The sequence below is a fragment of the Mirounga leonina genome, unplaced genomic scaffold, assembly GCF_011800145.1.
Source record: "Mirounga leonina isolate KUSES-001 unplaced genomic scaffold, KU_Mleo_1.0 Mir_454, whole genome shotgun sequence".
Taxonomy (NCBI): domain Eukaryota; kingdom Metazoa; phylum Chordata; class Mammalia; order Carnivora; family Phocidae; genus Mirounga; species Mirounga leonina.
Window position 1 is genome coordinate 9,342,441 of NW_023270763.1, and position 15,635 is coordinate 9,358,075.

General features: G+C 49.8%; 1 protein-coding gene across 2 annotated transcripts; it reads right to left on the reverse strand.

Moving 5' to 3' along the window:
- Nucleotides 1-3,986: 3,986 nt before the first annotated feature.
- Nucleotides 3,987-12,379, reverse strand: TRIM50 (tripartite motif containing 50). 2 transcript variants are annotated; one of them, XM_034988150.1, is made up of 6 exons: nucleotides 11,981-12,379; nucleotides 8,513-8,608; nucleotides 6,633-6,863; nucleotides 6,521-6,540; nucleotides 5,332-5,456; nucleotides 3,987-4,690 (listed from the first exon to the last, which is right to left on the reverse strand). In XM_034988150.1, the coding sequence occupies exons 1-6, from the start codon at nucleotides 12,377-12,379 to the stop codon at nucleotides 4,101-4,103; spliced, it is 1,461 nt and encodes a 486-aa protein (XP_034844041.1). In that variant the 3' UTR covers nucleotides 3,987-4,100. The 2 variants fall into 2 exon arrangements, with proteins under 2 accessions (XP_034844041.1, XP_034844040.1); XM_034988149.1 differs by having other exon boundaries at nucleotides 6,521-6,543.
- Nucleotides 12,380-15,635: the final 3,256 nt, after the last annotated feature.

Below are 15,635 nucleotides of genomic sequence, written 5' to 3' on the forward strand. Positions count from 1 at the left end.
GCATCAATATTAATAAAGTCCACAGTTGACTCAGATTTTCTTAGCTTTTACCTAATGTCCATTTTCTGTTCGGAAGGCTCATCTAGGACACCACGTTAAATTCAGTTGTCACGTCTCCTTGACTGTGACAATTTCTCAGACTTTCCTGATTTTTGATGACCTTGATGGTGTTGAGGAATCCTGGTCAGTGTTTTGTAGAATGTCTCTCATTTGGGATTTTTCTAAAAATTTTTTTCTCATTATCAGATTGGGCTTATGGGTTTTTGGAAGACTACAGGTAAAGTACCATCCTCATCAGATCACATCAAGGGCATATAGTATCAACATGACCTTCACTGTTGATGTTAACCTTGATCACCTGGCTAAGATTCACACTTCTCCACTGCAAACTAGTCTTTATCCCTCTGTTCCCTCTGGAAAGAAGTCACTATGCACAGCCCACCCTTTAAGGAGTAGGGGATTATACTCTACCTCTTTGAGGGCAAAGTAGCTACATAAATTATTTGGAATTCTTCTGCAGAATGCTCTCTTGTCCCAGATTTATTTAATTAGCCAATCGTTTATCAGTATGGACTCATGGATATTTACTTTATACTTTTGAGTTGTAATCCAGTACAGGTATCCTTTGCTTTTTTTTTTTTTTTTTTAAGTATGCTCCACACCCAGTGTGGAGCCCAATGTGGGACTTGATCTCACCACCCTGAGATCAAGACCTGAGCTGAGATCAAGAGTTGGATGCTCCACTGAGCACCCAGGCACCCCTATCCCCCCTTTTTGAAAGTTTGCATTACACCACTTCACTTTTACAAAAGACCTAGAGTAGTACCTGTTTTTGTTAACTGAAAGAAATCCTAAGAGGATTTTCACTTTTATGAGAAAAGGGGAAAAGTAAAAATAGTATTGTTTTGCCGCAAGCCCTTGTAGAGGCAGCACGCACCCCAGTGAGAGTGACGCTGCCAAGCTCCTTCCCCAAGATCTACAAACGCAGCATCTCAGCATCAAGCCTCCGTAGCTCTGAACTGTGCTTTATCTCGATTGACTGTGTGCATTCATTTGCAAGGTTTATCCAAAGGTAAGAAAAGCTTAAAAGCAGTTAATTTGGGGGGTCTGGTAGCACTAAAAAATGTTTCCATATAAAGTAATGGTAATTGCTGATTCTCATTACTCCACTTCAGCTAATGACAGATCTCACAGAAACACTCTACCTTCTGATAGCGGGGAAACCTGTACTATTTTATTTTGTCGCTCACATTTTTCCCATTTTGGCCACTAGGAGTGCTTTCAATGGGCTCCCATGTCCCTTTGAAAGGCCTCTATTATTGTAGGGGTTTTGCACACCTTTGTTTGTGAGTGCTTCCTGGCACTCCAAGCGGCTTATGGCTCAGGGTATTTCCTGCCCCAGTCCTAGAACCAGCTATTTCTCCAAGGAGCCCTGCTTCCTCTTCATTGGAGAATGGCTATTAGGAGCCAAGATGTGAACGCTAGGTGACCTATGCCTTAAAATATCTAATACGTGACCCCTAGAAAACTTCAACCTACACATGTGGCTCACGTATTTCTGTAGGACAAGTTGTAGCCTCCTCTGTCCTAAAAATGCCTTCTCTTAATCCCACCTTCTCTCAAACTCATGACCCAGTTTTCTTCCCTTCCCTGTCCAGCTGCTTAAAACAAGAATCAGCAGTGATTGCCTTTACTTCTTCCTCACATACTATGTAACCCCCTGCAGTCTGTCTCCCATGCTAGTCCACAGACATGGCTTCCTCCAAGGCCACCAAGAATCTAATATTCCTCAGGCCTTTCCTGCTGAGGCTGGGTTTTCACGGCACTACGGGGCACACCTTCTCTGTTGGAAAGCTTTGGCTTCCATGATCTTTGCTGCTGGCACTCCCTCCCAGTTCTCTATCATTTCTACAGTTCTTTGGCAACGTTGTCTAAGCTGCTTCCTTAAGTTCTGCTGTTCCATCCTCTGACCTCCTTTCTGTCAGCTAGTATTTTCTCCCTGGGCAGACTCTCCCACTCCCACGCTGTCATTACTACAGAACAAAGTTAGTATACACTAAGATAGTATCAGTGGTCCTCCATGGTCTAGCCTCCACCCCCTCTGCAGGTCCAGCTCTGGCTGCAGCATCCCTCTGTGGACTAGACCCCCCAAAACTCTTCTCCTCTGCCTGTATTCCACTTCTTTCAGCTTAAATGCCAACTCCACATAATGAACTGCTCTTTCATCTGCCTTCTCCATACTGAATGGATCTTTTGGTTGCAAGCACAAACACTAACTCTGGCCAGCCAAACAAGAGGGGATTTACTAAGTGAGTGCAGACGTATGCCACTGTGTCTGTCAGCAGCTGGCGGGGGCAGAGGTGGGCACACAATGGTAGCTGAAGTGATCTTAAAGAAGGACGTCTTTATGAAAGGATGGTCAGACTTAAGGGAAACTAGAGGTGGTGCAGTACTTGGGGCTGGTGACAGCACTGCTCACTGCCAGGCCTGAAGGCACAAGGGGAGCAACAGAGGAAGGGGCCACCTGCCAAGGATCTTCAGATGAGGAAAGTTGCAAACGCACAGCCCAGCAGGCAGGAAACCAGAAAAATAAGTACCTTGAATTCCCTTTCCTGCCCTTGGATCTCCTGCCAGTCCCTCCCATCTGCTAAACCCAACAGGAAGCCAGAGGGTTTTGCATTCCACTGGGGCCAGTCTCCCAGGACAGAGAACAGGGTGGAGAAGGGAGGAGGGAGGGAGAGTGGATAGAGAGGGCCACAATCTTCAGCCAAGTCATGGAATTGAGGAGCTGCATAACCAAAAACCAGGTCTGCAAGGTGGCAAACACACAGCAACCAAGGCCAAGGCCCAACAGATTCAGCCGGTAAAGATACAACAAGCACCTTTTGATTCAGACAGCTTATTACTTACATAGGCAGAAGATTAGCCAAAGGTGCCAGCTCCACATGGTCCTTGTTGCACACAACAGGAGGACTACAATGAGGGTTGGGGGATTTCCCATTGCTGGGAAGCCAGTTCTAGATGCAGTTAAGCTGTTTTATAGTCTACAGCTCTGCTCAGAGGGAGGCGGCGCAGAAAGTTTCATGCTTATCAGATCTTGGTAGGTGACCTGTCCTGACAGTCTCCCATGGGATAAGGTCAGTGCCTCACAAACCTCCCATCCTCTCGGGTTCCTAGAGGATCACTTAGCTTGCAGGTCAAGCCTCTGCCTGTGTGGCCAATGTGGGTAAGTGCCAGGGCACCAGGACAGAGTGGTTCCCCAGAGAAGTAGCTCAGGCAACTCCACAGAGCTCAGTGGCACAAGGCTGAGGAGCTTCTCTCTAAAGCACTAGGTCTCAGATGACTCAGCCCCAGCCATTCTCTTCCAACTTTCAAATTCTTGGGAGAGAATTCAGCTGTCCCAGCTTTGGTCTGGATGGACACCATCAGCTGTGGCCAGGGGCAGACTCGCCATGAACAGACTGAGGCTCTGGGCCCGCTCCCACGTGTCCAGCAGCTTTCAGGGATAGGCCACATCCGTCTGGACCCTACTTGCTTCTGCTCTGAAGAAGTGGTATTTCCATAACAACCAATGGAGAGGGAGATCAAGAGAGGTCTTTGAAGACAGCAGTAACAGAGTGATTGATGTGACTCTAACCACAGACCAGCCAGCCCAGAGTTGAGGGGACTTCTGGCTGACCAGAGGTTGGAGCTGCTTTTAAAGACCTGAGCATAAAACAGTATGTATGCACAGCAGTTAATGTTTGCAAATAATTTAAAGATAGTGTCACATTTATTATCCTTAAGTTCACAATGACAAAGAGAAATTATGTGTGGGAATGTTTCCACCTTCTGTTAAGAGAGTAAGCGGAAAGCATGGTTAGCAGGGATCAAGGGAAGCCTATCTTAACCCATGGACACCAAGGCCTGGTTCTGTTGGTTAATAAGCAGCTGAATAACCTGGCAAAAAGGTTAATAAATATGCCCCTGGCTGACAGGGAAGGGATTAGAGTCCTTTTCTTATCATTAGGTGTTTCCAGGAACACACAGGCACGAAGACCTTCCCAAACAGTAAAGAACCTCATCTCTGCTCGCTGAACCCAGCAGACCCACCAGCAACCCTACAGCTTGGTGGGCTGTGGGGGGGTGAGGTGGGCAGGCCCGCTGGGCGGGGGCAACACCATAGGCAGTGCATTGCTGCCCCTTTCGTGCCAGCATGTGTCCAGGATGGGGTAGAGCTTGCCCTGGAAGTCAGCCTGGAATGTGTAGAGCAGCCGCAAGTCATCGGGGCGGTCAGCATCAAAGAAAGTGAGCTCTCCGTGCTCATAGTGCAAGTAGACGCCGATGCGGTGGGGGTGGCCGGCCACAGGCAGGGGCACCCGAGGGCAGCCAAAGGCCTCATACACCCGGCCCTCCTTCAGGCCAATGAGCCACACGCCGTTCTCTGGGGACTTGCTCAGCTTGCCCTTGCGACTCACTGTGCCCTTGATGACCCCCAGGCGCCAGTCGCTCTTGTTGCCCACCACCACCTCCCAGTAGTGACGGCCCCAGGAGAAGCCCCGACTGGCCAGGACGCAAGTACTGTAGTCAAAGCGCTCGGGTTGGCTGGCACGCCGCTGGGCCAGAAGGCCGCACTGCACCACCGTGTTGCCCTTGGAGAGTTCCAGGAGGGGGTGGGCGGTGGCAGGGTCTAGCTTGAGGGACTCCGGGGCTAAGAAAGATCAAAGAAGTGTTTTCAAGCTACACAGAAGGCAGCACACCCTGCCACAAAGGAGTTTGATGGGAGGCCCTGAGCTCCTCAGGGGAGGAACTGCAATGGCCTCATCCCTGTATCCGAGGGGCCTTCTAAGGGGCCAGGCCCAGAAGAGGCAACCCTAAGGATGCTTGCTGAATGCATGAACAATTCCTGAAGCATGGAAAAAAATGGGATCGCTGTGAGGGAGGCATTCTGGTTAAGGAAAAGGGCGTGCACTCGGGGCGCCTGAATGGCTCAGTCCATCAAGTGCCCGACTCTCGATTTCGGCTCAGGTCATGATCTCAGGGTGTGAGATCAAGCCCTGGGTTGGGCTCCGCGCTTAGTGGGGAGTCGGCTTGGGATTCTCTCTCCCCCTCTACCCCTCCCCCAACTCGAGCGCTCACTCTTTAAATAAATAAAATCTTTTTTAAAAATTAAAAAAAAAAAATTACACAACTTGTCTTTGGCCAGTAAGAGTTGGACCTGAGCTTGAGCCCGGGGTGTCTGGTGGAACCCCAAAGCCATGCTCTCACCATAACCCACGCAAACAACCTTCCAGTCTTCTGCGCCCACCCTGCAGGGCAGCCCTCAGGAAAGAGAACAGGCTGGAGCCTTACCTGGCAGAACTTTTCGGAAGAGCCTCTTCCACACGGTCAACTTGATGTCAGCCTGGTGGAGGCCTGGCTTGAAGGAGATGGGGCTGAAGGTGCCTTCCAAAGGCCGGGCCTGCTGGAGCTCTGCTCTGAGGGTGACGGTTCACCATGATGGCGGAGCTGCACACCAACCCCACCCCTTTACCCTTACACAAGTCCAACAAGCCAGTAGCAGCTCAGAAGACTGTGTGCTCAAGATGTCTGTCATTTCCTCCCCTCCACCCCACTCTGAGTGCCTGCCCCCTTCCTAGAAGGGGAAACACTCTACATCAGGTCAGGCCCGAGACCAGCAGCATCACCTGGGAGCTTGCTAGAAATGCAAATTTCTCAGGTCCCACCCCAGACCTGCTGAATCAGAAAGTGATTACTAGAGCCCAGCGATCTGACGTAATGAGCCCTCCATGTGGTCCTGATACACACTAACATTTGAGGACCCCTGCCCTATATTGGGCAACCCTGGCCCCTAGCCACAGCTGGAGTGGACACCTGCTCCCAATCAGCTTCACTGTCCATTCATTTAAACTAATGTTCCTAATGCAACTGTCCTTAAGACCAAAGAAAATTTGAAAAAACAAGGTGACTCTCACAATCAGAGTCTGAGGAAGGCCAAGGAACTGCATGGTTGTTCATTTGTTAGGACTGGAACATGGATTCAATCCCTTCCCACAAACTATGGTTCAGGATTCATGGCCCCTCATTCTGGCTCTTACCTCTCCCATTCATTGCCCGTTCTGCCCTGCATCATACAATAAATACCCCAGTCCCACACCCTACTTTACCTTTTCACGTGACCATTCCCCACTCTGCTTGCCTGGTCAACACCTGTCCTCTGCCCTAAGCTCGTCCATCTATGCATCATCTTCACCCATTCCCCCCACCTGCAACCCCAGTCACCTTCTCCTGTTATTTCTGTAGCTCGTGTGAACTTCTTTGGTTTTAGGTACCCACAGTGATGTAACCATAGCTCACCATCTGCCGCCCACCAGTCTTTGAGACCCTTAAAGGCAGGGGCATGACTTTCATCTGTGTTCCCTGGGCTCAGTACAGAGCCAGATGTGGGCAGCTGCTGCCAAGGCACTGGTACAGCCGAAGGCAGGAAGTGGTGGAGAGGAGCCACCAGATCCAAGCTGAGAGCTCCCTCCAAGGTTATTACCTGGAGGCCATGGAGTGATACTTCTGCAAGACAAGACAGGATGGTTAAGGCATGAGGAAGACTCTTGGGACCTGGGAGCCTCGGCATGGGGGGCACTCCCTTGTCCACTCACCCGGATGAACTCATGGTGACTCTCATTACTGAACTGCTCCAGCACGTGCTCGGCCTGGACCAGCCGCTCCTGACTGCCCTGGGCCTGCTCTATCTGCATGTCCAGGGAGGCCACGAGGCCACGGGTATGACCCTCCAACCCCTCCAGGCAGCGGGCCTTCTCCTCATCCACCAGGTGGTGCAGCTCCTGGAACTCACGACGAATCACCCAGCTGAAGACATCAGATTCATTCTGGGACAAAGAGGAACTGATCACAGCTGGAACCTCGGCCAGAACTGCCTGGCTGTGGCTGACGTCGGTGTCCCTAGGCCCTGGCAGCTTAGGCCTTCCTGGGCCTCCAACTGGAGATGGTTCTAGTAGTTGAGTTGCAGGGCTGACTCCTGCCCACTGTTCACACTGTGCCTGGGCATCCCACATGTGGCCATGGGGAGGGCAACAGAGGCAGGGGAGAGACTGGCCCCCAGCTCCCATTTCAAACACAGTGGCTCTGCTATTGCTTTGTCACTACTGGGAGGTGGTGGTGGGTAATATTGCTATTAAATGTGCATATCAGATTTAGCTTTAGTACAGGATTCCGCAACTGAAAAAAGTCTGCAAGGCCCTGGGAGAGCAGACTTTAGACAGCCAGGATTCCGTGTCTGACCCTGAGTTCAGCCTCCACTGGGCAGGGGTAATGCCGTCTCCCTCTGAGGGTGGGGAGGTTAATGGAGAAGACTCTCAGGGGACACTGGCCTCCGGCTCCTGTTTCACAACTGCCTGCAGGGCCCAGGCTCCAAACCCTCCTGGACTGTATGGATGGAGCTTTCTGGGATTTGTCCTGCATACCTGACCACCCCCCAACCTGCACTTACACGCAGGCAGGTGGAAGAATGTTGTTTGTGAGACTCGTGCTGCATGAGTGACCTTGGGAGCCTGATGAGTGGACATTAGCTGGCCTCCAGGCCAGAATTGGCCCTTCTGGTCTGGATGCCAAGAGCTGTAAATCTTGCCTTACATCCACTCTAGCTCCAGGCTGGGCTGGCCCCCCAGAATGGAATCTGGGAGAAGGGGCAAGCACACCCAGCACAGGCTCCTTGAATATGTAAAGACATGATAACGCAGGAATGCAGCTCGCTCCAAACTGCACATAGGCAAACACATGTTTAACTTCATTTGCCCTATAAATACGGTCCTTATGGGGATGGTCAGTTGGAAATCTCACCTGAGGGGAGGATGCTTGGCCCAGGCCTCTCCATCGGGACTCCAGCCTGGCCGTCTCCATGGAGCTCCCCCAGCTAATGAGGCTGGATGTTGTAAGTACCCGATTTGATGTAACTCTGTTTTATTCTCCTTTACTGCTTACTACTGCCCTCATCCATACGCAGATTTCCCTTTTCTTCTTTCTGATTCTATTACATTTTTATACTATCAATAAAGTGTTTTTTCTCCTTCAAAACTGAGAGTAGAGCTGCCGTGAATCTTTTTTTCAGAACACCTCCCAGCCCCAGTGTACCTGTCACTCAGGAAAAGCAGAAAACCACCAAGCCTTTCCACACCTCTGCTCCGAGGTACCGGGCGGGCACCAGACTGTCAAGGTCAAATAGACGTAGAGAGCAGGAGAGTCATGCCCACACTTTGAGCTGTTTACCTCTGGGACTTAGGTTCTGTGTTATCTCATTCCCAAGGACAAGAGGGACACAGCCAACTTGGACAGAGTCCTAACAACTGAGTTGATTCCCCTGAGGCGATTTGCCCTTTCCCCCACTCCGTCCTGGAATGCTTTGAATTCTGGCTTTGTATGAAGGTATGGATTTCTGTAAAGAACAAATCAGAACTGGGCTCCGTAGGAAAGGGAAGGTGGCCAGCCCCAGGGTAAGGGTACAGAGGGAAAGTGCACTCACGACAATCCGGGTCCTGTTGTTCACCAGTTTGGCAATATGCTCATCCACCTTCTTCTGCTCCTGCTTCAGGTCAGAGATGAGAGCCGCTAGGTCCTCCTGGAGGCAATGTACCATGGCCTCATGAGTAGCCGACCCCTTCACCGTTTCAGCTCCTTGGGATCAGCCCTGGGCTTCACCCTTCCAGGGAGCATCCTTTTTTTTTTTTTTTTGAAAGATTTTATTTATTTATTTGACAGAGAGAGACACAGCGAGAGAGGGAACACAAGCAGGGGGAGTGGGAAAGGGAGAAGCAGGCTCCCCGCAGAGCAGGGAGCCCGATGCGGGACTCGATCCCAGGACCCTGGCATCATGACCTGAGCTGAAGGCAGTCGCTTAACCAACTGAGCCACCCAGGCGCCCCCAGGGAGCATCCTAATGGCCACAAGCACTCTCAGTGGAACCAGGGAAAGAGCTACCCGGGTACTCTTGACTCCAAAATAGGTTAAGATTATTCAAGAATATTCCACATTGAGGGCAGGAGTTACCCAGACAGAAAAGGATCTCCAGGTCATCCCTCTTCAGGACATGGAGATGGACGCTAAACATTGTCCACCTGGAAGGCACCACACAACATCCAAGAGGGGCGATAACCAGTCTGAAGCCAACACTCCCTGAATGGAATGCTGGCCATTGGGTACCCACCAAGTAAACTCTCTGGTCACCAGCAGGTCTAGAATCAGTGGGCATTTGATCAAGATATCACAAAAAGGATGGCCCCAAGGAAGGCCAATGGTGCATACGGTTGCCCCACTTATACCTGGAGATTCCCCACTCCCTATAAAGACCTAAATCCTTCCCTGGCAGACTCGGGCCCAGCCTGGATTTAGGGCCTCCCCAGGCTGAAGTAAACTCCCTTCTCCTGGGCTTCCCTGGCCCCAAATCTGACAGAGTCTTAAGGGTTCAACCAGGACCACCTAGACCCCCAAACAGCTGCACTACTTAAAGGGAGCCCTGCTGGTTTGTGCCCATGGAGCATACACGGTCTCTGGCTTAGATAGTTCCCAAGCAGAAATCAGCGGCAAGAGGGGCACCTGGCTGGCTCAGTTGGAAGAGTATGTGACTCTCGATCTCTCGGTTGTAAGTTCAAGCCCCACACTGGGTGCAGACATTACTAAAAAAATAAACTTAAAAAAAAAGAAAGAAACCAGCTACAAAAGCCTTTCAGGAAAGGAGCTGATTAAAGAATAAAGCCACTGTAGGGGTAAATGGACACAGGGTCTTGCTCTGGATAATGAGGCATCAGAAGATCTCATAGCAACCCAAGAACAGAATTCTAGTGGTAACTCTCTTGAGGCAGAGAGAGATGAGATTAGTTCTTTCCCTCTTACTCCGTCAAACTGGGTCACTGGGAGAAGAAAAAAAAATCATGCAAATAAATAAATAACCTCAAGATCTCAATCAATAGGAGGAAAACAGGAATGCATAAAATGGAACCTAATAAAGGAACACAATTTTGTTGCATCACAGAGAAGAGTCTTGGGATCACAAACACCCACATCTAAAACCAGGACCCAAGCAGTCCCAGGCTCTAAGCCAGAAATGATGAGCGAGCTCCTGTGTGTTTCCTTCTCTCCTGGGCTAATAAAACACAGGCTCAATTTCATTGCACTGCAATTTGGCTTCCTCCTCTCACACTCCACTAAAACTACTCTTGCCAAGATAATCAATCCTTACTGCTAAATCTAACAGATGCTTTCTAATCCTCAGCAGCATTTCACACAAGTGATCTTGTTCTCATTAAAAAGCACTGTTCTGATTTCTAGGAGGCCATATTCAGCCAGTGTTCTTACTCTCTCTGTTGATTCTTTCTGTCCCTTTTGGGGTGCTCTATTTACCTGAATCTTAAACCCTCGTGCTCCTTGGTGGCATCATCCGTGTCTTCCCTACCGCACTGCAGGCTCTCCTGGTTGGTCTTCTCCACTCCTGCAGCTTCAATTACCACCCATATGTAATTACTCCCAGTCTCTTACCCCCCAGCCTCACTCTCCAGTCCACCCTCCGGCAGGGTGCTTGGACCACATCAGGACTCTGCTTAAAACTCTCCAGTGCCCCCCCCCCAACCAGGATGGTCCTCTGAATAAACTACAAATCCCTTCACATGTCACACAAGCCTTACGATGACCTGGCTTCCACTTAGCTAACTCTCCCCTGAGCTTAAAAGAACTTACGATTTCTTAAATATCCTTCCCTCCTGATCTTTTGCAGGGCTGTCTTTATACAGGGAATGCTTTCCTCCCCTTCTTTTCCTACCAACTCCTCCTTGTGGGTCAGGTCTTGGTTCAGCAGTCTGCTTCCTCCAGGAAACCTTCCCTGACCACCCGAGACCATGCCGGAGCTACATTTGAGGTGGTCTCCCCATTGCCTGTACTTAACCCTGACAGTAGCACCCAACACATGCGACTCTGCCAGACTCCCAGGCTGTGGTAAACCTCTTGCCCTCTATTGTACTACGGGCTTTAGCACAACACCTAGTACACGTTAGGTGCCGAGTAAACGTCTGTGGGCAAGAGGGGCTGGTGGGTGGCTGGGCTGGCCCTGTGCACGTTTCATACTTGTCTTCCAGGACTGAAGAAGCAAAGAAATGCTGCCCGGGGCACTCAGCCAAGAAATCCCTGGAACTCTGCCTTCAGGTCTTGATGCTCTTTCTCTTTCCCACCCCTATCACCTGTATTTTGTCATTCCTTACCTTTACTCTCCCTCCCTCCCTCCCAAACACTATGCCAGGTACCCTCTAGCAATTCACTTCCAAGAATCCTTCCTGCCCTTCTTTGATCTGTTTTGCAATGGAAAGAAAACCGGCCACAGTCAGCGTCCTCGCTCTGCCAGTGACAAGCTGTATGACCTTAGGTAAGACCCTTACCTTCTCTGAGCCTGTTTCCTCATTTGTAAAGTACAATGATAACCCCAACCCCTTCGTAAATCTTAGATCAACATATTTACCAAAGAGAGTATCATCATCATCATTCACCTTAAATGATGACCTGCTAGATCTGAGGCAAAAGTCCACGAGAACAGGAATCCACTGTTTCTGCAAATACGCTTTGAGCTTTTACTTACATGCTACGCATGGCTCTAGGCATGAAAATACCTGAGGAAACAAAACAAAGTCCTTGCCCTCATGCATCGTCTGGGGAGCGCTCAAAATATGAATGAGAGCTACAAAGAAAAACCGAGCAAGGGAAGGGGCTAGCACTTGACAAGGGGCTCTCCATCATGCAGGTCAGTAGGGCCCAGCACCTGGAGATTGGAACAGCTGCACAGAACATGATGGATGGATGCATGCTCTATGAGCTCTGCTCCAGGACAGGGCTGGAGGGAACTGGCATCCTGGCCTGGGACCCTTCTCTGCCAGGCAATGGTGCCAGAGAGGGTAAGAGCTAGGCTCGGTGTGTCCCTGCAACCCACCCCCCCAGCAGCCTCACTGCCCACCTTCATGCGGCTGTAGACAGTGGAGACAGGCGTGACGCGGTGATGCTGGTGGGAGCCCAGCAGGCCACAGAGGCCACAGATGAGCTCCTGGTCCCTCTCACAGAAGAGGCTGAGCGGGTTCCGGTGGTGCTCACAGACCTTGGGCTCTGGGCCCCCAGGGAACTGTAGGGCTTCAATCACCCGTGCCAGGGAGACGTTGGGCGGGGAGCTGCTGCTATCCACCTCCTGTCGGCACACTGGGCAGCGGAGCTCCGAGTCCAGGTGGCGGGACAGGGACACCAGGCAGCCCTTGCAGTAGGAGTGGCCACACTGCAGCATCATGGGCTCCTTGAAGACCTCCAGGCAGATGGGGCACTGAAGGCGGTCCTCCAGCTCAGGGACACTCACCTGCCACGCCATCCACGGTGCCCGGCTAGAAGAGACGGCAGCTTACTCAAACCTGCTCCCTCCACCCCCTGGGGCCCCAACCCTTGGCAAGTGCCACTGGAAATCAGAGTGCCTTAGGGTCTCCAGTCCTGGATTCCAATCTCAACTCCTATGACCTTGGGTCTGTTTTCTGTCTTTAAAACAAAGGGCTTAATTGGGGGGAAACGCACTTGGAAACATAGAATTCTATATTTTTCACTCAGATTTGGAGGTAAACACAGAAAGGGCCGTCTGCAAGGTCATGTGGAGTGACACAAACAATGTGCTCTCAGCTGCATGGACCCAGCAATGGGCAGCAAAAACAAGCAAAGGTCCTTCCCATGTTCTAGATCAGTTCTCAAACTGGTGAGCAACTATTGGAAGCACAGTTAAAAGAGATTCCTGAGTCACCCCTTCACACATTTTCAGTGAGCCCCAGAAATCCACATTTATAACAAACACCCCCCAGGTCATTCTAAAGCAGAGACTGCTGTTCTGGAGAGCCTGAGACCCTGTGAAAGCTGACTGGCGCTGAGAGAGAAGAAGCACCAAGGTAGAAGTTGGCAGCAGACCTAGGGAGAGCTCCCACAATGAACTACCTGCTTTCTCAGAATCTGCAGAGATGTCCAACAGATCTGCTCAGTTTTTTCTTCTCCCCAGGATGGGCAGAGGCACTAAGAGGCATGGGGACTGCAGCTGAACGCGTGCTTCACCCTTAGTCTCTGCCCCTTTCCTCCTCCTCTTTCCCAGCAACACCCCCATGTCCTCAAGGTCGCCCAGAATCAGGTGGAAACTGGGCCACATCACGGGACTGGGAAGGCAGCCTCCTTTCGGCCAGCAACACTGATAATTCCAACATGCAGGTGCTCACCTTGGCCATGCTTTAGGGAAGGTGGGGGAGACTGAGTGGGTCCCCTGCCACACCTTACAGACCCCAAACAGGAGTGGACCCATGCTTCGACACAATTCTTTCTGAATCTATTTTTGAAGGTATTTTTATACAATGTTTTGAGATAGGAGTTCTATAAAGGGCACAAATCTTAACTACATGCTTGATGTACACATTACACGTGTATACTCACTCTCAACATGTTTCTAGCACCCAGAAGGCACTCTATGTGCTCCCCAGTAAGAACCCCCTAACAAGGATAGCTACTAACCTGATTCTAACCATCGTAGATTAACATAGCCTGGTTTTGAATTTCAAATAAACAGAATTACCTAGTATGTGCTCTTTTGTGTCTCACTTCCTTTACTCAATATTATTGAATTATGAACGTTTTGTATAAAGTCTATCAGAGATTTAGAAGTTCAGTGACATTTCTTTATACAGTCAATAAACATTATAGTCTTAACATACTATGGGAGTGTGGTAAAAATTCCTGATTAGAAAAAAGGTGAGAGTGGGTCTCTAGGAGTGTTAAGAAACAAGAGCTCTGGGGTGCCTGGGTGGCTCAGTCAGTTAAAGTGTCTGCCTTCAGCTCAGGTCATGATCCCAGGGTTCTGGGATCAAGTCCTGCATGGAGCCTGCTTCTCCCTCTGTCTGTACATTCTCTGTCTCTGTCTCTCTCTCTGACAAATAAATAAATAAAATCTTAAAAAAAAAAAAAGAAAGAAAGAAAATGAAACAAGAGCTCTAAGGGTGCCTAGGTGGCTCAGTCGGTTAAGCCTCTCTTAGTGTTGGGTCAGATCATGATCTCATGGGTCCTGGGATCAAGCCCTGGTCTCACACTCAGCATAGAGTCTGCTTGGGGATTCTCTCCCTCTGCCCCTCCCACACTCGCATGCGCACTCTCTCTAAAAATAAATCAATCTTATTTTTATTTTTTTAAAGATTTTATGTATTTGTCAGAGAGAGAGAGATAGCATGCACAAGCAGAGGGAATGGGAGGCAGAGGGAGAAGCAGGCTCCCTGTTGAGCAAGAAGCCTGATGCAGGCCTCAAACTCTGGACCCTGGAATCATGACCTGAGCTGAAGGCAGACATTTAACCGACTGAGCCAGCCAGGCATCTCAATAAATCAATCTTAAAAAAGGAAAGAAAGAAAGAGGAGTATCTGGGTGGCTGTTGGTTAAGCGTCTGTCTTCAGTTCGGGTCATGATCCCAGGGTCTTGGGATTGAGCCCCATGTCAGGCCCAGTGGGGAGCCTGCTTCTTCCTCTACATGCCCCTCCCCCCTGCTCATGCGCGCTCTCTCTCTCTCTCTCTCTCTCAAATGAATAAAAAATAAAATCTAAAAAAAAAAAAGTTTAGATGAATAAAAAGGAAGAAAGGAAGGAAGGGAGAGCTCTAGACCTGCAGGACCCCCATAGGCCTAAGCATTCCTGTCTGCCAGTGGGGGCAGTCTCTGCTCCATGACAAGTAAGACCAAGGTCTGGCACAGCTATGCAGAAAGCTAATTTATTATTTTAACAAATATTTACTGAGCACCTGCTATGTATCAAGCACCAACCTCAGCATTAGGGAGACATCAGAGAACAAGACCAATGAGGTTTCTGTCCTTTCAGAATTTGTAATACAATGATAGTAGGAGTGGGATAGGATCATAAATAAGACAACATCATAGTACTAAATGCTATGCAGGAAGTAAACGGTGTAGTGAACAAAAAGGGCAGGAGGTAATGGGTTGTTTGAGAGATACATTAGAAAGGGGCAGGGCAGGGAGGATGGATGGTTGAGCTGAGGCCTTAAGGATAAAAAAAAAATGCCAGCTACCGAGACTACAGGAGGGCAGATCAGGCAATGCGCAGCAAATGCAAAGTCTCCGAGACTAGACAAGAGTTCAGTATGTATGAGCTACCCTAGAGAGGAGACCTGAGTAGCTGGAGCGTAGTGAGAGGGAACTCCAGGAGAGGAGGTCAGAGGGGTTGCCAGAGAAGTCCCTGCAGAGGAGGGTAAAGGTTTAGATTTAATTTCAAGGGCAGGGGAGCCTGGGTGGCTCAGTAGGTTAAGCATAGGACTCTTGATCTCAGCTCAGGTCTTGATCTCAGGGTCGTGAATTTGAGCCCAATGTTGGGGCCCAGCATGGAGCCTACTTAAATTAAAATAATAATAGTAACAATTTCAAGGGCAGTGGGAGCTACTGGAGGATTTTAAGGCAAGAAAATATTGTCTGGTATTTTTAAGAGACCACTCTGGCCACTGTGTAGATACACAGTTAACTTCAGCACCTGGGTGGATACATAGTGAAGCCTGATACAGAAAAGATCAAGGTGAAACAGGAGGTGGGAAAATCTAGTCAGACACCTGAG

Excerpts from the sequence above, each read along its gene's own strand:
- TRIM50 (XM_034988149.1), bottom strand. The coding sequence starts at position 12,379 with ATGGCGTGGCAGGTGAGTGTCCCTGAGCTGGAGGACCGCCTTCAGTGC. Across the intron at positions 6,864-8,512 it reads ACAACAGGACCCGGATTGTC|AATGAATCTGATGTCTTCAG; the intron begins GTGAGTGCACTT and ends TCTTTGTCCCAG. Across the intron at positions 5,457-6,520 it reads TATCACTCCATGGCCTCCAG|AGCAGAGCTCCAGCAGGCCC; the intron begins GTAATAACCTTG and ends CGTCACCCTCAG.